Here is a 23,084-nt window from a genome sequence, read left to right on the forward strand (position 1 = left end):
TGGATTGAGATAATACTTTCTTTTATTATCATCTTTTTTTCCTTCTGCATTACTTCCAATCATTATTGGTTTCCCAGTCCAGCACTGTGAGTGAGAGAGAGAGGGCACAAAGTCAAAAATAATTGGCCAACGTTACCTTTTTCCACCCGAAGCTAAGCATGAAACCATAATGTCAGTAAAGCAGGGAAGCGTGAAAGAATACATTGTGAAAACAAAAATTTAAGGAAGACAAAGAATTCAAAGCTCTTTGAAACCATTTCATAGCTACTCTTTTTCAGTAGTAAATATATAGGTAACTTCATCCATAGAAAATTCTCCGATCTTGTTTGCATTTGAAAATTGAATCCTTTTTTTAATTAAAATCATATTTTAAATTGCTGCAAATCCCTGAATACAAAGATGATTTTAAAATGATATTTAAAAATTTAAAATATTAAAATGATATATTAAAGTTTTGTTAGTTGAGTTGAAGTTTCTGTGATTAGAAATTAAATACATGAATAGACAGGCATATGAAGTAGCACAGCTACTGTGCTGAGAAGTCAGCACACACAATAATGTTGGAGAGTTTGTCTTGGTTTGCTTTATAAAGTCTGGGTTTTGGAAATCTGTATTCTTCTAAATTTCTCACAAGTAAAAGAGTTAAGAGACAATTTTTCATGTACAGGCTCTGTTCAGTAACTTATTCCTAGCTGTTTTTTCAGATGAGGTTTCTAGAGAGCTGCAAGAGATGAGATGAAAATACTGCTATAAATTAAGAGCACTCATAGCACCCAGTACTATTTTGAAATTTTAAAAACCTTGAAATTAATGACATCTCTTTTTAACTAGGGTTTTTTTGTTGTTATTTTTGGTTTTGTTTTTTTTTTTATAAGCCTAAGTTCTAGCATCCTGCTAGTATAAAGTAAATGTTATTAATTTTTTTTTTATTTTGGTGATGACTTTGATGTAGTAGTATTAGTGCAATTTAAGGGACCAAAATTAATATGCTTAATCAAACAGAAATTATATGCTTCAAAGAGATTAAGTACCTAAACTCTTCTCAGAGAGTAAAGTAAATACTGATAAAACAGGAAGAATAATTTTATAGTGACCTATAATCAATCTCTATTTTAAATATGCAGAGAAAGTGCAATAGTGGAGATTTTGTATCGCTTGCTTTTCATATTCTGGTCTTTGAAGTAGTGGTATGCAGGCGCAATTCTATATTAACTAGATGGATAGCAACTCTTGCCTTAAAGACTTTTGGGTCTAATCTTAAAAGATCGATTTTTTTAGAGACCTAAATTATGAGTTACAGATTTTTTGACACTACTTTTAAGATGGTCCAAAGGGCATTTTTCAACTGATTATTTTTTTTTCTCACTGTATCCTTTAAATAGCACTGGGATGTATTCAAGAATGTTACTGAAGTTTTTATCTTGGTTCCTGCTCTTCTTGGTCTCAAAGGAAATTTGGAAATGACCTTGGCATCCAGGCTGTCAACTGCAGTAAGTAACTTTCTCTTCAGATAAGTGTTGTAAATTCCTGAAAACAGATCTTTGGAATGCTAGTGTTTTATGTTTATGGCTTAATCTGGCTTTTGCAGGAGCTGTTTAATCTGTTATTAAATTGACAGTGTTAAAAAGGCAAGCCTCTTCCAATCACCACACATCAAAATTTTACTTCTTTGGTCTCTTCTAAGCCATCATTCAGAACAGTATAGTAGATCATTGAGATTTATGTGTGTATTCTGCAGGGTTGTCTGATGTCTCTGACTTTGGTGGGGTTTCAATATGCTAACATGCAGATTTTGCATATTTTGAACATGTTTTTCCATGGCCCTCTTAACACTGAAATGAAGCTACTCCAGACCTTTGTTGATTAAACTGGAAGGTTTGGTTTTATTAACCTTCTAGCTAAATAATTTTATGCTTTTTTTCATCTTTCTTTTTATTGTTAGTGTTGCAAGATAACTATTTTTTTTATATCTTCTTTTGTATGTGTCATAGTTCTTTTCTACATCTCAAGAGATGTTCTGTACCTTCAATTTTTTTAGCCTAAACAGGCCAGACTGCCTTAGCATATGTATTTTTCTGTGTGTGGGAGTAGCTATTGTGAACAGCGTTCTAATTATGTGGCTAAACTATTTCTAGTGCCTGAATTATGTATTTCTGTACGACCCCACCTTTGTAGTACTTCTCCTTTGTAAGATAAGCTTTCCATTTTCCATCAAGGCCACCTTCTCTCTGCCTGTTCCTTCTTGCATGAATCTTTGTAGAAAATGCTTGAACAAAGGTGTATATAACTCCAGATGAGACCTCATTGAGCACTGTAAAATAACACTTCCATATTTCTCTGTACAATTGCTCTTGAAACTTTCCTGTTTATATCTACTTATTCTTCTAGTAATGTCAATCTGGGACCTCATAGTTACTTTGCAATCAATTACTGTGTGCTAGTATTTCTTCTTTTGTGTTATTTCCAGTTGTCACTCCCATCTTCTGGCAGAAACATTGTTAGTTTGTAAGTGCATGACCTTGCACTTGTACTGTTGAATATCATCACTTTTGATGTAATCCTCAAGGTCATCCAGTTTCTGTATAATATTAAAATGCTTCGTATTGACAAGGCCTCTCACCATTCTGTAATTAATAAATTTCATTATCACGTTATACTGAATTACTGCCCAAATGCACACTGTGATGGACATAACCGTAGCAATCCAGTGAAGATTTCCTTGTGCTTATTCTAGAAACTGATGAATTTTGCCCCATACACCTTCTTTTATAAATAAGAATCGATGTTTTGTTGTAGTCTTCGCTATTCAGTCTTGTTTTCTCTTTGATTTTAATGCTTACTTTTCAGTGTATTCTTATCATTTCTTAAAAATAATTTCTTTAAACCTTACTGCCTTTACTGTCACACATTAATAGGTTTGTCTTCTACTTTACTCTTTTTTTGTGTTTCCTTTTTGCTAAATTTGCTCCTGACTGCTGTACGTCATGGCCTCAGAATTGAAAATGTTTGTATTGCATAGTGAAAAATGTATCCAGGGAAGTCCATTATCTACCAGTGACTTACAGAAAACTTATAAAGAAGTTCAGAGTCAGCTGAACATCTTGAATAGTCCACTATTTGGTACAGTTAATGGGATAATTAATTCTTTGCCTCAGTTACAACCCATGACCTTTGTCAGATCATGACTCCAACACCTATTCTCCAGGCCATTAAGTGCAAGATTTTCCCATTATTATCAATGCCATTTGTGATCTTCATAGCTCTCATCATACACTTGGAAAAAGGTCACACAGACCCTTTTTCTGTACTGGGAAATCAGTTCATATCATCTATCAATTGTTACCAAACTGACAGGAGTTGGTCTTCCTCACACAGAGAAAATTGACACTGGAGTTTCTACAATACTGGATGCATTCTCAGTGGTTAACTAAAATGGACACTATGGGGTTCATTCCCCTTTCCCTAATCCTGAATGGAATGGAAATCTTATCTCATAATCTGTGTGATAATATAATCTGCAGGTGTCTTAAGTATGATTTTTTTCAGAGCCAATTTGGCCATTTGAGGCACAAAACCCATAAGAACAGCCCAATATGAAGGGGCTTAGTTTGAGGAGTATTGCCAGTATCACATGGCAGTGCTATTCAGTCTCACCAAAACGTAAGTCAGTTGATGCTTCAGTTGGTTTTATTCAAGCATATCATGAAAGGCTTCCTCTTACATCAAAGCAAACATTTTTCATGTCTATCTTGACCAAGCCAGGTTAGCCAGCTCTGTTAACAGTCTGCCAACATAAAGGTTGATTAACTGACCAAGAAGAGACTGGAAAAGCATACATTTCTTCAGACAATGCAGTGTCGCATGTGGGAACTCTGATTTCCTTGGCATTGCCTGATGACACAATCACTGAACCACGTAGAACCACATAAGAGTTTAAACTCATGATCAGTTGCACTGGTTGCTCTGCCTTCCCCAGTTTTTGAGAAGAGGTGCAATATTGTACTGTATCATTCCTTCTGAAAAGTTTAATCAAACAGCTTGCTACTGGACCTGTAATTTACATGTCAGTTCTCTGAGATTATTCTGACTTTTGCACATTTCACATTGATTTAATTGACTCTGACTCTCTTCAGCCATCCCATCCTTGCTCCTGTTATCCTCATCCTAAGTGAAAACTGAAGGAACATATTAATACAAGGCATATCTAAGCAGTTATTTGCAGGCAGTTGTATGATTAATCTTCTCTCCTAAATTTGCCAAAGCCAGCTCCCCACCAGGTACACCCTAAACGCAAGACTGTGCCCCGTGAATAAGATTCCTAGCATGACTTCAGTGTTGGAGATAATTCTTGCTCAGCTAGCTTTTAATTGCATATGAATTTGTATTTGAGTCTATGTTTTTGGAGTTATAAACTAATTATTTTCTCTTATCAGTAGTACCTCTGGTTTTAAGTTTTACCTGATCACCTACCTTCATCTTCTTGCTCAAATTCCTGCTTTAGCTGTTTGCTACGGATCATTCCAGTTTGGAATCAGTCATTTCACTGTCTCAAGACTATGGTTTCAATCAACTTCAGGGTATAGCTTGTACTTGTCTTTGGCATTAGTGTGGATGTAAACAGTTTTCTCTTAACTCCTTGAAAAGTGTATGAGGTATACACAGGTCAACTGCCTGCTCAAGTATGATATTTACATGATATGTTTTGTATTCTTCAGCATTGTTTTGGCTTTTTTTGAGTCATTCTCATCTTCTCTGTTCACACTGTTGCCTTTTCTCCTTATTACTTCTCCCTTTTTAAGAGGAAGTAAAGAAAAAAACACCAAACCCCCTCATCCAGACATCCCTGTAAACTTTATGCACAATCTCATTTTTACTGTGTGCAATCAGGCTAGCAATGTGGCTTTACAAGCCTTTTGTTTGGGTTTGTGTATTCCACAGTATCTCAATAAACTTTACCTCACTTAATAGAAATCTGCAGCTGAAAGGGGTCCTCCTACTTTCCTTCTTCCTCTCAAATCCAAAGAGTATTTCTGCCACCATGGGTGGATCAGATCATTTAGAAGGAAAAAAAGTAAAACTTTTCACTACACAAAAGAGAATGTTTTCCATCAATCTCTGCTTGACATGCGAGTTGATGTGAACTCACTTGTGGAACTGGTGGATCTGGCTGAAGAACGACAAATGTGTAGCCAGTGGTAGGGGAAAGAAGAACTGCACCTTCTGCTAGCAGCTCACTTTTGGATTGGATTGGCTATTTCGCAAGATTACTGTTTTAACAGGTTTTTTGGATACTTTTTAAATGCTTCTTCAAAGAACAACAACAACAACAAAATAATGAAGCTCTCCATTGTCTGTCATTTAATTCATTTATTGTATATATTTAAAAAGAATACAAAGGTGATTCACAGAATCACAGAATGGCCCTGGATGGAAGGGAGCTCAAAGATTATCAAGATCCAACCCCCCCTGCCACAGGCAGGGCCACCTACCTTCCCATTTAATACTAGACCAGGCTGCCCAGGGCCCCATCCAGACTGGCCTTGAGCACCTCCAGGGACAGGGCATCCACAACCTCTCTGGGCAGCCTGTTCCAGCACCTCACCACTCTCATAGTAAAGAACTTCCCCCTGACATTCAACTTAAATCTTCCCTCCCTCAACTTAAAGCCATTTCCCTTTGTCCTGCCATTTTCTACCCTTGTAAAGAGTCATAAAATGGCCTGGGTTGAAAAGGACCATAATGACCATCTAGTTTCAACCCCCCTGATATGTGCAGAGTCGCCAGTCACTAGACCAGGTTGCCCAGAGCCACATCTAGCCTGGGATGAGAGAGTTGACTCCCTTCCTGTTTGTAGGCTCCCTTCAGGTACTGAAAGGCTGCAATGAGGTCACCCCGCAGCCTTCTTTTCTCCAGGCTGAACAAGCCCAGCTCCCTCAGCCTGTCTTCATAGGGGAGGTGCTCCAGTCCCCTGATCATCTTTGTGGCTCTCCTCTGGACCTTCTCCGACAGCTCCCTGTCTTTCTTGTAATGGGGGCCCCAGACCTGGACACAGTACTTCAGATGGGTCCTCACAAGGGCAGAGTAAAGAGGGACTATCACCTCCCTATGGAGCTTTGACTGTATTTCAAACACCATAAAATAATGACAGTGCAGATTGAGATAGTGTCTTATTTCATTTCCCTTTTTTAAGATGGTGTTTTTTTAATGCTTTGTTCTGCGCAACTGATTAATATCACAAATGGAATGAAATGGAACAGAAGTAAAACCAATGAGAAATTATCAGAAGAGGAAAAAAATATGCATCAAGACCTATAAAGAAATATAAGGTACTTTAAAAATTAGGATTCTGTGAACAACACCACTGCAGCTTATGCTAAAAATATTAAAAACTTAGTTCAAGAAGGAAGTTATTTTAAATGTTGTCATATTGCAGTGGTACTTGCTATCTTTAGAGTTTTCCTTTAATTCAAAACATAAATGCAGGTATGAAATGCTGGAGTAAAAATATGTGCATACTTTTTTGTCAGAATAATTAATTTACTGTCTTTCCAGCAATTGTGTTTCAATTGGACCTATATCATTAAAGCATCGTAAGTCTCTAGCTGTGCTGTATAAATGAAAAATTAGAATACTAAAGGCAATGAGATGTGGTCTATCATCTTCTCTAATCACTTCCAATGCCTCTATACAAGTATTTCTATTGCAGTCAATTAACATACTCCCACGAGAGTGCTGTGCTCATACACTGTATTCCTGTGCAGTTTTTGATTGGCTTATGCAATTTAAAGGCCACAGAAACAAGCTTAGCCTATGGTGATTGAACACTGAGAACTTTCCCTTTCAGCCACTGATCTAATCACTAGTGGTGCCTGGACATTCCTGGAACACAAGGCAGCTAGTGTACCTTGCACAATAAGCTAATGTTAAACAAGCTAGCATGTAAAGCTGCACTGAGCTTAGCTACTTTTGTATAGATGGTTTAAATACAATTTTAAATCAACAGGAATGTTTAACTTGAAAAAGCACAGCGCAGTTTTAGTTTCAAAATGTCTCTTTTTGCAATGAGAGTTGAATTGTTTGTGGGTTTCTGCTTTGTTAGTGAATTTTCAAAGTAATATAATTTTAAACCCAAATGTCTGAAATTCTCTTACGATTTTGACAGGTAAATATTGGAAAAATGGATTCTCCCATTGAGAAATGGAACTTAATAATTGGCAACTTGGCCTTAAAACAGGTAAATGTAATTGATTTTTTTGATTTTTAGCTTTTTTAAGTAAATGAAGTTATTTAAAAAGCCCATCACAAATGTGGACAAGAAGGAGACAGACAGTGTTAACAGGAAACAAATTCTACTTATACTTAAGTCTCATACTTAATGTGCAATGTTTTTGTTACTGATCTTCTTTAGTGCTGCGTAGTTCTATAAAGCAATAGAAACTTATATTTATCACAAGAAAAGGTAAAGTATTCTTTGGGCCTGCAGCAAGAGTACTTCCTTTTAATTTTTTTGAAAACACATTTCTAAGGAATTTGACCTCCCAAATATTTTCAATGCTGTATTTTCATTGGATGCAACGTTTAAAGAATATGTGACGGAGTTTTTGGGTAATAAGCAATATTTTAAATAGTTTGTTCATTTGAGGAAAGGAGTGTTTGGTCTCCAAAGCAACTACTTCTTAATCTTAAGAACTATTTCATGTGCTGTGTTATAAAGCAACATACTCAAGAATAAGTGAAAAGTTTATGCTGTGACTTCATTGTTTTAAGTGGCTTAGGAACCTCTTTGAAGCATTTCATCTTCTGATCCTTGTAATTCCTCAGCTCTTTTCCCTAATCTGACTTCTGTTATTCTTCAGTCTGTGAACTGTGGTTAAAGCCTTTCCTGTTAGCATGAGATTTTTCTTCTTGGTCAGCTAGAGTTATCATTGTCTCCACAAAGTAGATGAGTGGAGCATGCTCCCTTTACAGCTTGCAAATAAATGTGGAGGAAAGAATAACAGAAAATCATTCTGCAATCCTCTTAAGACTATCAACTATTTTAGGAGTCACTTATCACTAAGAAACAATTGTTTTCCTTCTTTTATTTTTCCAGGTTCAGGCAACAGTAGTTGGTTTTCTGGCAGCAGTGGCAGCAGTTATATTGGGCTGGATTCCAGAAGGCAAATACAGCTTCAGTCATTCAATCCTTCTGTGTTCTAGCAGTGTAGCAACTGCATTCATAGCTTCTCTTTTACAAGGTAAAAGAAGTATATATGTTACTTTTTATAGCTTTTTAATTCTCTGTGCATGCTGAGTGTATATTATGCTGCTGTTCATTAAGAAACTAAGTCCAATAGGGTCTAAAACATCTCAAACACAGTTACGGGTAGGATATCCTTTTGCACTTTCCATAAAAGCCTGAATATTGCATACATCTGTCATATTCTTTCAAAAAGATTTGATTTTCTGTCCTCCTTTGCATGTCTAAAACAAAACATATGTCTTTTAGATTTTACCTCGTAGAGTGAAGAATTTGTTTTCCCCTACTTTCTGTATTCAATGATGTACAAAGTTTATTCTTAATGCTAAGCAGGTAGGACATATTTGTAATTAAGATCAAGTGAGCTTGGATTTTAGTTCAGCTGAATCCAAACTTCCTGTTTATCCATGCTTATATATTATCTTGTTCTCTGCTTTGTTTCTGAAGTGAACAATTTGGTTTGCTCTGTGAAGGCTTTGGGTCAAGTTAAAGTCCCCTTCTTCAAACAGCATCAATACATCTGTCCTGAGCCACGCAGTGTGATGGATTTAAACTTCTCTTGCCAATTGTCAGGAAATATTTAACCATAGAGGGCAGTACTTAGAGGACGCAAAGGGTGAAAAAGGAGCAACTCTACCTTTGAAATATTCTTAAAAAAAATACAGTATCAGAAGTCTTAGTAAATCAAGTAAAATATGTTGCTTCCTTTTTATTAAATTGACTTTCTTATTTATGCAAAAATTATGAAATTATTAAGGTTATGCATTCAATTAAGAGCTTACACTTTTTTTTTAGTAACTACAAAGCCATTGAATTTGATCATGCTACAGAATTAAGAGCAGCAGGAGAACTGGGGAACATTAATGTGTTTTTTCCCTTTCTCATATATAAGGTGGACATGAAAATAGACTTTTGGTGTTGTCTGGTGATGGGTTTGCACAGGAAATTACTATCTGAACATCAAGCTCCTGTGCATGAAGCAGGCACTTTGGACATCTGATAGGATCATTTCAGTCCTGTTGAGAATTTCTTGGCATGTGATTCTCTAGGCAGTTTCTCTGAAAGTGAGCTCCTAATTTAGCCTGCAGTAAATAATGCTACTCGCTAAAATAGATGAAAATTGTAATATCAATTTTTCACAATTTCAGACACATGGATATTTAATCTAATGTTGTTTTCAGGGTAGAGGCATTAAAATTTCAATCATCTAAAGTTAATGGGATGTAGAAGTAATATGCTGAGTGTTTTTTCTTCAGGGAATGGTTGATATACAATTTCAGTCTTGCTAATTCTAATCGTAAGCTAAATAATACATTATACAGATGGTTCTTGATTTTTTGGTGCATGCTTAGTGTCATTTTCTTTTTAAATCTAACTTAATTTTTTAAAATGACTAAAACTTAAAACAGTAGTCAGTCAAGTGGGAGGGACAAAAGCAAAGACTTAATTACTAGGTTTCCAATTGCCATTATCTTGAAATTTCCTAAGTGATTACAACAGTAGATACCACTACTGTACTTTCTTCTTTCTTGAATCTAGGAATAATAATGGTTGGAGTTATTGTTGGATCAAAGAAGACTGGTATTAATCCTGACAACGTTGCCACTCCTATAGCAGCAAGCTTTGGAGATCTTATCACTCTTGCTATTCTAGCATGGATAAGTCAGGGTCTTTATACTTGCCTTGGTGAGTATGTTCCTAGGTTTACTTATCCCTAGAAGCCTCTTTTGTTTGGGACTGGTAGGGATAAGGCAGGGAGGGAGAATCCAGTTTTCTTGCATGCCCACTGTGTCAATTATTTACTTCCCAGAGCCCTGTTGAATTGTCCCTTTGCACTGAAGGTGTTGAACTGTCTTGATCTTTATGATTCAAATTTGTGCACTTCGTAATTAGTGCGCATTGTACGTATTGCATAACATTAGGACACCCTCTAACACATTGCTACGTACTTACATAGCCAGGGGAAAGGAATTTCGCACAGAGGAACGCGTCCTTCTGTCCGTGTTCCCCGTTCCAGCAGCGGGCGGAGTTGCCGCTAGGGGGCGCTCCAGGCCCGCCCTTGGCACCTTGTCACTCGTGCTCACGGAGGGACCTCGTTTAACGCCTATTCTCCTTACAGAGCGTGCCGTGAACACATGCGCGTATCTATCAAGTCTTCTTATGCGTAGATTGAGAAGACAAAGCGTGCTCTTCCCATTATTGTTTTCAGATTCCTAGTTTTTGCTTTGAAGTAGAATCATAGAATCATTAAGGTTGGAAAACACCTCTAAGACCATCCAGTCCAACTGTCAGCCCATCCCCACCATGCCCACTGACCATGTCCCTCAGTGCCACGTCCACACGGTTTTGGAACACCTTGACTCCACCACCTTCTTGGGCAGCCTGTGCCAGTGCATCACCGCTCTTTCTGAGAAGAAGTGTTTCCTAATATCAAACCTAAATGTGGTGCAACTTGAGGCCATTCCCTCTCATCCGATCACTGTTACCTCAGAGAAGAGGCTAACCCCTACCTCACCACAGCCTCCTTTCAGCTTACTGTAGAGAGCGATGATGTCTCCCCTGAACCTCCTCTTCTCCTGGCTGACCAATCCCAGAAGCAGTGTACTTCTAATTCATATCTAATTCCTACCAGAGGCTGCATTATTTTCAGTGGCACCACACTTGGGCAGTAAATTGCAGTAGATACCTGCATAAGGAATAAACGTTGTGCATCTGAGTTCTCCAGACAAGATTGATGGCTGTCGGTGTTTACTGAGGGGATGGGGGCTTAAAATAATTGAAGATCAGTAAGGACTTGGTTGGGAACCTTTTCCTTTCTCTCCTTCCTCCTTCTTTATTTATTCAGGCTCACAGGCTCAACTTTATTGAAGAACTGTTGAGTGTTTTTAGGATTTATATTTCTCTAGTAGATGTCACAAACTCCATAGCAGAGCCACCAGAGCAGACTGAGCAGGATTACATCTCCCATGTAAAAATCTACCAGCTAAACATTACAAAGTTATCAAAAGTGGAGATAAATGAGCCCTAACAGGGGACTCAGTTATTCCATTTCCCCTTTTCCAGCTACTGTAGAATAATTTTTTTATTTCTCTGTGAATTGAATATGACTGGGATGCATCTGGAGGTTACAGTCTCCTAAGATTTTTGTAGTAAGCTGTTCTACCAGTAGAGTGTCCCATAGCTAAAGGAAAGTTCTGCATGCTGTTTCTAAGAGTTGGATTGAGCTGAGTAGTTTCTCTGGTCTTGCAGGGAGCTGGATTCTAGCATAGCTTACTTGTGACAGTTTCTGTGATATGTTTCTAAACTATTAATTGCTTCTATGGTTCTACTTTTAGATACACTTAATAGATGAGATGTATAATTTAAAGTTAAATTAAGGAACAGCTGCCTTGGCTTGAATTTTACGTCTTCTTTCCCTTAAAAACTAGGTAAATTTTAGTTGTGTAGTCTAAAACGGGTAAATTGATTAATATGTATACCTGATTTTTTCCTCTTTAGCAGTATGAGCATGGCTGATAGCCTATCATTCATCATTCTCTCTAGTACTTTTTAACCAGGGAATCCTAATAGAGTGCTAGTATATTATCATAACAGAAGTTTGTAGGATTTTTGTTGCTGTTGTTTTGTTTTGCTTTGTTTAAATCTAAGCTCTGGACTTGAGCTTGAACATCTCTCACTCCTGAGAACCAATCTTTGGCTTGTATTCTTTTCAGGAAGGGACTTAGGAGTCTTGTAACACTGGGTAGCTTTTATAATCTGGTCTATGTCTGTTTCCATTCAAAGGTGTCAGGTATAAATTTTTCTCTGTATTTTTCTCCATGATAAAATTGAGACATTTGTACATAGTAAAATATGTAAAATAAGGCCAAAAAAAATAACTCCTCTCACTTGATGTCTCAGAGGAAATTTATACTATTGCCGAGTAGTCTTGACAGCCCTCTCTTACGTATGTAAAAAACACTTGGTTTTTTTTTGCATTTTCTTTCTTATTGTTTTTAATATCACTGAACACTTTTTAAAAATTACTATAAAACATATATTCACCCTCTTGAAAGTTCATCTAACTTTTGCTTTCCTCACTGTAGATTGAAAAGCTGTCGTATAGATATGCATTTCTTTTTTTCATGTAGCTGCTGTTGTTGAGTTCACCTAGTGAAAAGGGTTGAAAATCAGCCATGAGTTAATTGCATTTCCTAAGGGTTGTAAACCTTCCATTTCTTCTGACTGTTTGTTGATTTCTGAAATAGTACAATCCTGCTGCATTGCACATGTAAATTGCATTTATTTTGGTCATAGTTCACGAATCATTGTACACTGAAAACTGTCTTCTGCTTTTTTATTTTTTTTCCATACCTTATAAAACATTTCTGTGGCAGGATGATACATTTGTACATACATTTTTTATTTTACATAATTTATTTAAAAGCTGCTTATTAAGTAGCTCTTGGTTACTAATCATTGTACATTTGCTGGAATGGTTTCTCTTTTATCTTTGTGCTTTTTTTCTTTTTATTTCCCAGAAGAAGGAGTTATACAACATAGTTGACTAGAAGAATGCTTATTTTTAGTGTTCTTAGTAATTCTTGAACAAGCTCTCAAGGCTTAGAGACTGATGCTGATAGTTAAATATTCTCCCTTTTCTCATGAACATGTTTTAACAAGTTCTTTACACTGTTAATACCATGCTTTTGTGAACTTTAATTTCCTATGTTGGTAAAAATCCTTTCATAAAAGTACAATGGGCAAGTATACAAGTGAGACCTTCAAAAACTGGTGAGTAATTGGGATAAGGCTCAACACTACATCTCTATTCTGCTGCTAAGTGTTTTTTGTTTCTTTGTTTGTTTTGCAACAGAGGATCCTATCTTAGAACTATTTTCTCATTCTGACCTTTCAATCAGTTACTGTGGCTCCGGTGTATGTAAATGCCTCTATTTGGGTACATATGAGAACAGACAAAGAGGGAGAAAATGAATAAGTAACAGGAACATAACATCTCTTAAAAGGAGAAAAAGAGGGAAGTATCAAAGGTTTAAGAAAATAGGTATAAAATAAATGATGCCTTTCCATGTGACCAACTGCAGTATACGCAGGGATCTTTCTTTGTTTCAAATGGAGGGAAGAATCATAGAATCATAGAATTGCTCAGGTTGGAAAAGACCTTAAAGATCATCAAGTCCAACCACAACCCAACCATACTACCCTAACTCTAACAACCCTCTGCTAAATGCATTTACCTGTGCAGTAAGCAGCGGTCCACATGACAGAAAGTTCAAGAACTTTGTATGAATACTTTTTTTCTTCTTTTTTATTGTTTGACAGAACAAAAGTATCATGTGTATGTTCTTTTGAGTTAGACTTTTTTACATTAGGCCCATCTCTGCTTATAGAAAGAGAAGAAAAGACTGAAAAAAAGGCACTACAAAGGAAGGATATAATATATTGTAAAATAGCTAGAAAAAGAATGGAAAAATTACTTCTGTTTTGGGCTTTGTCTCTTTCTCATTCTGATACCTTTCTCCTTTTAGCTTACACAGTGATAGGAATCTTAGTCTCTTGTGCCAGCTCTGCTGCAGAGGTTGTTACCAGTCAATGCAGAAGGATAGTAACATCTAAAAATACTGCAGTGTTTCAGAAGTAATTTTAGCTGTTATCCCTCCCTCCACCAAGATAACATCAAAGTAGTAATTGCTTGAATTTGCAAGCTTTGTAATAAGCCATAATGCTTGGGTGGGAATATGTTTATATATACTGGGTATTTGTCTTTGTTGAAGAGTTTATGTGTTCTACATCTCAGAATCACAGAATCATAGAACGGCTTGGGTTGGAAGGGATCTCAAGGATCATGAATCTCCAAACCCCCTGCCACACGCAGGGCCACCAACCTCCCCATCTAATACTAGACCAGGCTGCCCAGGGCCCCATCCAGTCTGGCCTTGAACACCTCCAGGGACGGGGCATCCTCAACCTCTCTGGACAGCCTGTTCCAGCACGTCACAGCACCTCACTCTCTCTGTAAAGAACTTCCCCGTGACATTCAACCTAAATCTTCCCTCTCTCAATGTAAAACCATTTCCCCTGTCCTGCTGTTATCTACCCTTTCAAAGAGTTGACTCCTCTCCTGTTTATATGCTCCCTTCAAGTATTGGAAGGCCACAATGAGGTCACCCCGCAGCCTTCTGTTCTCCAGGCTGAACAAGCCCAGCTCCTTCAGCCTGTCTTCGTAGGGGAGGTGCTCCAGCCCTCTGATCATCTTTGTGTCTCTCCTCTGGACCTTCTCCGACAGCTCCCTGTCTTTCTTGTATTGGGGGCTCAATATTACTTCAAATAAAAACACCACTACTTCAGCCTGTTAATCTAAAATATATTTTGCATTGAGTTGTCTAAATTCTGAAAATGTAGACAAAATGTGTTTAATATTAAATACACTGCCACATTTCTCATAAAATAATATATGCAAAAAAGAGGTGTTTTTACGAGCTGCGTATATATTTGTCATGAAGATAAATTTTCTGTTGCTTACCACACTGTTGAATTAGGAAGTTCTGGATCACTGTGATGGCTTTTGAGTGGAGGGGACTCTAAGACTGAACTAAGTTGAAAAATTTATTACTCTTTCTGTGGAGAAAGCTCTCTGCATTATTAGTTCTGTTTTATGATGGTACTCAGTTAATGGTATTTCTGTTTGTGTTTCTATGAAATATTATGCTGTTCCGATGGATGGGTGCAGGCAGTGGAATTGTGGCTGTGAATTTGCAGTCTTGCAGACGGATTATAAAGCAACTGAACTACCAATAAAAATGTTTCAATATTACACCTTGTGCTTGCATCATTTTAGATGTGCTGTGTTGGGGAAGGTTAGCATATTATCTGTACTTTGGCAAGAAGGAGGTTTACATATGCTGTGAATTTGTATATTAAAAAAATATATATTTTCAATATGTTCAGTTCCTTTTTTTTTTTAGTAGACGTGTAACAAAATAATGTTTTATATTCCACATCTTTATTGCATTTTTATCATTAAGCATCAAACAAAAACGTTCTTCAAAGGTTCCTACTTTGCACAGATAGTTTTGTCCTTGATGGGATGGATGAAAGTGATCACATAAGGTAGATGTTATACCAACCATATCGTTTGATGCAGTAGTGAAAACAGTAGTGATAAAGACTATTAAAATTTCTAAACTGCTTGATGTAGAATACAACTTATACTATGTCTGGAGAGCAAAACATTTATTTTTCTGTATTATTTTTCAGAAACATATTACTATGTATCTCCTTTGGTTGGTGCCTTTTTTTTGGCTCTGACTCCTATGGGGATTGTCATAGCTGCCAAACACCCAGCTACTAGAACTGTTCTCCATTCAGGATGGGAGCCTGTTATAACTGCCATGATTATAAGCAGGTGAGTCTGTTTGTTGTGGTTTGCCTTGTTGGCTCTCCTCTGTCTCCATATATCTAGTTTAACTTTGCTTAAAAGAAACATTTAAGGAGCCTCTAGAATATGGGAGCTAATCTTCCAAAAATTAGGAAGTTACGTAGTTAAGTCATGGTTTGGAACAAGTGGAGAAGGTAACAAAATGCTATGGAAATGGTTCAGCAGAAGTGTGTCATATCTAATGAAGGAAATGGTGAACTATTCAACTCCTGCAGCTTCTTATCAAAACTGTGATTTAGTTAAATGAAAGCTATGAATCTTAAAAGATGAGCGATTGCATGAAATTCTGTTGTCTTTGTTATACAATAGTCAGTTGTAATGTTTAAGCCAGGAACTGTAGCACGTTAATGAGGTTGACCAGTAAATAAGGTTAGTAAGATAAACTGAGAAGAAAATTGCGATATTACAAGGATGAGATTACTAAAATAGTTTTGTAATAATGACTAATGTGTCTGTTGGCCTTATTCTAAATATTGTACTTTGTCTTTCAGTATTGGTGGCCTTATTCTGGACACAACTGTATCTGATCCAAACTTGGTTGGAATTGTTGTTTATACCCCGGTAATCAATGGTAAGACCATGGCAGGACTGTATAATTCAATATAGCAATTGATGCACCTTTGTTTGATAAAAGTCTGTTACAGTAAATGTTTGTTATGCAAATTAGGATCTGCTATATTCATTGCAATTCTTGATTTTGATGTCAACAATTGTTAATTTGAACTCCCAAGGAGAGCTTCTTGATCCTATTTACAACTATTAAAGTATTAAATGTAAGAAATAGAAACCTAAAGTGTGCATTAAGAAACCATGAAAATGTAAGTAGAGGTATAAACAAGTATTACCAAATATAATATTGAAACTGTTTTGACCGAGGAAAACGTAAATAAAATTTTATTTCAAAGGATTTCCTTTTGGACATTCAGGAGCAAATTTTCAAAAGAGTATTTTAATATTTACTTGCAACGTATGTAGGTGTAAGAACTGACACAGATACTACAGGCAAATAAATAGATTTCTAAAGAAATATTTGTATCGGTTCCTATGTTTGTGGTGGACTTTCCAGTTGTGAGAATGTGTTGATGATAATTTACTCCATGAATTAGAATTTGAACATGTAATGTTAACATCAAGGCAAATTCTGTATGAATATCTAATATCTTATTAAACTTAGTCTGAATGTTTTATGAAAATGCATATTTTTCAAATGTTTTTACATCAACATCACATGATTGATATGTAATTAGCTTGCAGTAATTATAATAGCCAGATATCTTTCCACTATACTGCTGCCTGGCTGTTCTTATCCTCTTTTGTATTTCTTTATTTGATTTTGTACGTTATTTTGCACTTTAATGCGTTGCTATTTTTAAAAACCATTTCTCCATTTATCGAGATGTTTCCAACTTCTGATTTTGGCTTACAGAGTGCTTTGACTTAGCTTAGCTTAGCCTTTGCAAATTCTCTAGGGGCACTTTTTTCTAAGGTATCAATTAAATAAATTATAATCACTAATTTTGCTCACCATCTTTGATAACAGAATGTTAATATTAATGATGAGTTATCGTTTTGAAACACATTGCCCACTGTGTAACTAATTGCCAGAGGTTGCTAATATAAATGTGGCATGGGGCAGCATTAAAACATCTTGCTAACCTTTATTGCAGTCAAGAATTAGTTTATCTGTTTCTGTGCCCATTAGGCAAGCTGTTTTGTTAAAGGAGGAAATTGTGTTACTTTGATGGAAGCAAGTTTTTGGCAAATTCATGTTAGCTCTTGTTTTACCACTTTTATGTCTTCTCAACGCTTACAAATTGTCTATTTAGTAATTTGTTCCAGTACTTGTCTAGGAATAAATTTCAGTGACATGCAGATTCCCCAGGTGATATTTTTTTGGCCCTTAGAGATACATTTTCTGTTTTCCCTATTACAGCCCTCTGGTATTTACTAACCTCCAAGATAATCAGTTTGCAAAAATGTTCACTGATAATTCATGGATTGTTCATCTGGCTCTCTAAGGACACTCTAAACTTAAATTGAATTTATCCTCAGACACTACAGACTTAATATGAACAAGTTTGTGATCAGGCATCACCATTTCTTACAAAGACAGGATACAAAAGGAATCATGTATTTCTATCTTCCATAAAGCATGTTGCTTGTTCTTCCTTCCCATTACAGAGCTATATTTCCTTTTTTTCTGTTTTTGTATTAAATATGAAGCATTTCAATATTGTCACTTTTGTTCCTTGCTGACTGTAGATTGATTTTTACTCTTTAGTTTTTATGCTCCCTTGCTTGCACCTGTCCTTTATATTCATTTAAAATTAGAAGTATTTGCATTTACTTTTTTTTTGTTTTGTTTTGATATCCAGATATCTAAAGAGCAGAGCAACTGTGTTGATCTTCAGCTTTTACTGCTTTACATCTGAAAGTTTTCTCATAATAGTCCTCTTTGGTTACTTCCTCTTTAGTTACTCCATAGATTAACTTCCATATAGAAGAGGATCCTGTTTTCTTGTTAGTCAGGTGTACTCAAAACTCTTACCAGTGGTCCTGCTTTCTTAGATGATATCCATTGATTACAAATGCAAGCAACTGTCTAGCAATTGTTTTGTACTGTTTTCCATCAGACTTCTATCTGTGCTCCAGTACAGTATCAGAATAGTTCTGGATTTCCTCCATAGACTTGCTTGTTCTAGTCTTGCTGCCTACAGTGCATACAGATCTCAAGGACTCAGGCCTTTCTCAAGGCCTCATGCTCCTTCCAAATGTTGCAGTGATGATGTTCTTTTACCTTACAGCAGTAATGGACTGCTGCTGTAAGTGGAATTCTGTATCCTGTTCAAGGTTGGCTTCTTTCACAGAAATTGGCTGTGAAACCTGAGTTGCCTGCATGTTTATATTTTACCTTTTTACAATTTTTAGCTAATGATTAGACTTAAGTAAATAATTTTAACTGCTAGGAGTGACAGCTTGCTATAAACATACTTCTGGAGAAAATGTTAAATGTCCCATTTTATTTCTTATTTTCTTTCATAAGTTAATAAATGGAATTAAGGCAATAGTACATACGTTCTTTTGAACTGTCTTGAGAGAAAATGAACTAGCCAAATGCTATACATTGCTCTGGATGATTAGCTGGCAGGTCAAAAGATTCTTGAAGAATTAGGCAGGTGGAAAGAGGGAAAGCTGGGGCTACTGCAGCAGACTTGTAGCTGTAGCAGTTCCACAGTGGTTCTCTGCTGATTCCTGTGGTTATTGCACCACCCCTATTCTAAATGCTGAATTTTTATAGATGTGTTGTGTTTCAAGGCTGCTCAGCCTTTGACATTTGCTCTCCTGGACTGCTGCGCAATGCCTGAGAATATTATTTTCCAGGCCATAAGAGGTGCCTTATTCCATGGCTCATTTGGGTTTTTCACACTTGTTACGCATAAAGCTGTCTTTTCCCAGTTCTCAAGGTTTAAATGTCTTCAGTAAGTAGTAATGTCTGGACCATCAGCTAGTTGTTTATTGTCTTGTGTCCGTATATTTGAGGTTCTTTGCTATTATCTCAGACTGTAACAACAGAAACCTAATCTTACAGTTAAAAAAGCATATCTGTTGACACTCATTTACTAACCTAAAAGGTGTGCTAGGCCACTTAATAGATGACTTTTAAAATATTAATGTTGCTGAAAGCTTTCTCTATGAATGCTTTCCTGTCCTTGGAATTCTTGTAAGCATAAGCAGTGAAAGTTGCTGAAGGGTTTTCCTCTCAAAAAGCTTTTGAGGTACATTTTTCCTTCTCCTTTAGAGACTGTTGCTCCTATTTTATAGGGAAACCTGAAGGGAAAATTTTAATCTATTGGGATTATGCCAGCCAAAATTTGAGGATAATATAAATTTAACGGTGATCTCAAACTGTCACTGGTATTTTCAGTGCCAGTTGTTGGGTGTCTTGAAATCCTGGACAGTATGGCCTGCACTGCAGGTGTTAGACTTCCTGTGTGTGCCATTGAATGACTTTTGACATGGTCCTATTTAAGTGGTTTGAGTATTCTTAGATGTGGGACAAGTCACTTTCATCACATATGGTTTGGAACCATGTATCTTTTGGTTTAAGAAATATTGGTCTGGAATTTGAACAACCTCAAAGGCTCCTACTCCTATTAACAATAACTACAAATATTTGCCAAGGATATTAAATAGTTCTTAAGCAGACAGACATTTTATAGTGAACTTTACTGCTGCTGGGCAGAAGTATTTTACAACCATTTTTCCATTTTTCCCTTGTTAAACACATTTCTTGAGATGAATAATTATTTTTAATTCTGTAGTTGGCTGGGTTAAATTGTAACTCTGCTTTCTGAAAATAAATAAATCATTTTGTGGTTTTAGCCATCATGATACTTGCAGTCTAGCTGAGGCTTAGATGTGTGTTTGATGTAGTGTAGTTATGAAGAACAGAACTACACCCAGTATGGCTGTGCTTCAGCCTAGATACCAAAAGTTGATCTTAATGTTTTCCAATGGATGAGAAGGTTAAAATTTGCAGATCTTCTCACAGCATCACAGTATGTCAAATTTGGCTCAGGAACTGCAATTTGCAAGTAACTGAGTTCCTTTTTTGCAGGAAAAAGATAGTACTTTAAACAATTACATGCTTCAGAATAATCAGAAGAAATGAACTAAGGTGCAGTTACTAGATAAAGCCACTTCCTTTTTCATATTCCTTCTATGCTTGTACAAAACACTGTGAGAGTTACTGCATAATAACCAACATTTCAGTAGATCTCACTCCACTTTTATGCATTTTGTAGAATGGAGGTTCTGCAGATCGATTCCAAATATGCCTGAAAATCAGAACCACTTTGTAGGCTTCAAATAAAAAAACTTGCATTTACGTATGGTTTGAAACAAGACTCTTTAAGGGTAACACCAACTGCTTATAATATTTCCTGCTCTTTGGCTGCACAAATTACAAGAGCATTTGATATGGGGAGGAAATGAATGAAGATCAAGGAATATTAAAAACATGTATGAGAAAATTTTACACAAAACTTATTGAGTGTCAGTTAGCTTGGAGATGAAAGTTAAGCTTATGTAATATATTCCCCAAATTATACTTTTTAATTGTACAATTAGTAGGAAAATTGAATGAGTTTCAGGCTTTCCAGAGATCTTTTCCTGTAAGTTATGAGAATGTGGAAAGAAAACACACAGAAATCACTCCTCCTCAAAAAATAAAATTTATTTTTTCAGTTACTTTATGTATTTTGCTCTGTTATAAGATGGTTGTACTCTCAGCTTTCATACAACAAAGAAATACTTTGATTAGAAGCCAATCATTGTCTTAGTTGAGTTTCTGAAAATTTCCTCTGCAAATTACAAAGATATTAACATACCTTTATGGTATTAAAGCAAATTGGCTGAGTAGCACAGTAGCTTTTATCTTGAATTGGAAAGCATGTAAGAGTCTTACAACACACCTATACTGAATGAGAACTTAATAGTTCAGTCCTTATTTTGGTATGAAAAAGGAGAAGGATTTTGATTCTGCATATTTAATTCTGATTCATTACTAGGTGACAGTTCTACTCCTTTTTAGTTGCTAGTCTGTACAAGCAAACCTTCACAATCTATGCTGTAATAGATGTGAGTTCTTTCTTTTAAGTATTTTTACATTTACATATAATACTTAATAGTTAAATATTATACATTTTTTACAAGATTTCAGTAATGATTAGTTCCCACATCACAACTAGATCCAAAATATTTTCATTTTTTGACAGTCAAGGAACACTTTAAAAATTATGCATGGGAAAGAAATTATTTATGAGCTGAATCACACAAATACCATTCAGTTTTAAAATGTAATGGTTTGCATGGGTAAGGTTGTCTTTTAGGCTTCTCTTAAAAATGAGCCTATGAGTCCCCCAGCATTCACCAGTGCTAAGGGGAAACATCACTTCCTTCCACCTAATGATGATGCTGTTCCTAAAGCAGGTCAGAATACCACTGTCTGCCTTTGCCATGAAGACGCATTGCTGGGTCATGGTTGACTTCTTGCCCTCCAGTACCCCAGGTCCTTCTCTACACAGCTGCTTTTCAAATAGTTGACTCCCAGCCTGTTCTGGTGTGAGGGCTTGATCATCCCCAGATGCAGGGGGGTCTTTGCATATCCTCTTGTTGAACTTCCTATCAGTCCAATTCTCCAGCCTGTCCAAGTCCCTCCGAATGGCAGCACTGCCTTCTGGTGTATCAGCCACTCCTCCTAGTTTTCCCAATGTTACCCAAAGGATGAAGTATAATGTATGTGGAAAAAAAAAAAAAATCACAAAAAAAAAAAAAAAACAACACAAAAAAACCCCCAGCAATCTGGTGTATTACATAGAACATTAGATGATCTGAGATTAGGATGCATCAGCAACATTGGTCCTGCTTCCTTTAACTTATCTTTTTTTACCTGTAAAACACTAATGTGGGTAAAGAGAGACAGATCTTCTTTGAAATACTCTTTAAGATCCATTGATTTTAATGTCCTATTAGACAGGCCTTTTTCCACATAATGATTAGTAGAATCATGTCCAGAGGCATATTCACAAATTCATGACATGGTTTTGGCTCTACTTTAAATACGGTTTTGTGTGCTTGTTATGCGAAAAAAGAGCTGTGAAAAAAATTCAGAAGTATTTATTCTTGCTTAGCCCTTGACTGATTCAATAAAATGATGAGGTCTTCAATTTTCTTTTAATGTTGTAAGACAGCATAACAACCTTCACACTTTAGCAGGCAATGTCTATTCTTAGGGGAAGTACAAAGTAGCACCTTGCATTCAAGCTATCCTGAATGCAGATGCAGGATTTTACTTTTGAAAGCAATTATTTTCCTCTGTGATACGGTTCTCATGAGAATGAAAAGAAGCTAAGGAAGTTAGTCTTTGTTATGAATTATGTGCTATGATGATTACAATACTATTTTCCAGAAAATAAATTTTCTCAATTAAATATTCTTGGAAATGGCCTATAGGTACATCTGAAAAGATTTTCATAACATGAGCAGCTACTGTGTACATTACAGTTTTATGCATTCAGAGATGCTCAGAAGCTATCAATTGTGTGTATTGACATTTTGTCAACCTACACAGTTTTATCTGGTTTTTTTTTGCTTCTTGTAGGGATCTGATTAATCTGATATTGCTGAGATAATTTCACATGCATAGTAACTGCCTGAATAAAAGCCCTGAATATCTCTGTATATAGTGAAGTGATTCATTTAATGCAAGCACAGCTTTATTCAGGTCATTCTTTGACCAGCAGAATAATGAAACCTCATTCTGTGTTGATTTATATCTTGTGTTTTTAGAGCACCCTTCTAGCCAGTGTTCTGACGCCTCATGTCCTTGCAGTACCTATTTCTCAC

At 36.2% G+C, this 23,084-nt stretch overlaps 1 protein-coding gene across 5 annotated transcripts in view; it reads left to right on the forward strand.

The window, feature by feature from the left end:
• The window catches only part of SLC41A2 (solute carrier family 41 member 2), a 52,795-nt gene that overhangs the window by 12,268 nt on the left and 17,443 nt on the right, over positions 1 to 23,084 (forward strand). For all 5 annotated transcript variants that reach the window (XM_085227866.1, XM_085227857.1, XM_085227873.1 and 2 more), the window contains 6 exons: positions 1,383 to 1,490; positions 7,163 to 7,234; positions 8,093 to 8,237; positions 9,779 to 9,925; positions 15,497 to 15,644; positions 16,169 to 16,248. In XM_085227866.1, the coding sequence (XP_085083992.1) occupies positions 1,383 to 1,490; positions 7,163 to 7,234; positions 8,093 to 8,237; positions 9,779 to 9,925; positions 15,497 to 15,644; positions 16,169 to 16,248 (700 nt within the window). The remainder of the gene's footprint in view (positions 1 to 1,382; positions 1,491 to 7,162; positions 7,235 to 8,092; positions 8,238 to 9,778; positions 9,926 to 15,496; positions 15,645 to 16,168; positions 16,249 to 23,084) is intronic.

Source organism: Meleagris gallopavo, chromosome 1, assembly GCF_905368555.1.
Source record: "Meleagris gallopavo chromosome 1, MGAL_WU_HG_1.1, whole genome shotgun sequence".
Taxonomy (NCBI): Eukaryota; Metazoa; Chordata; class Aves; order Galliformes; family Phasianidae; genus Meleagris; species Meleagris gallopavo.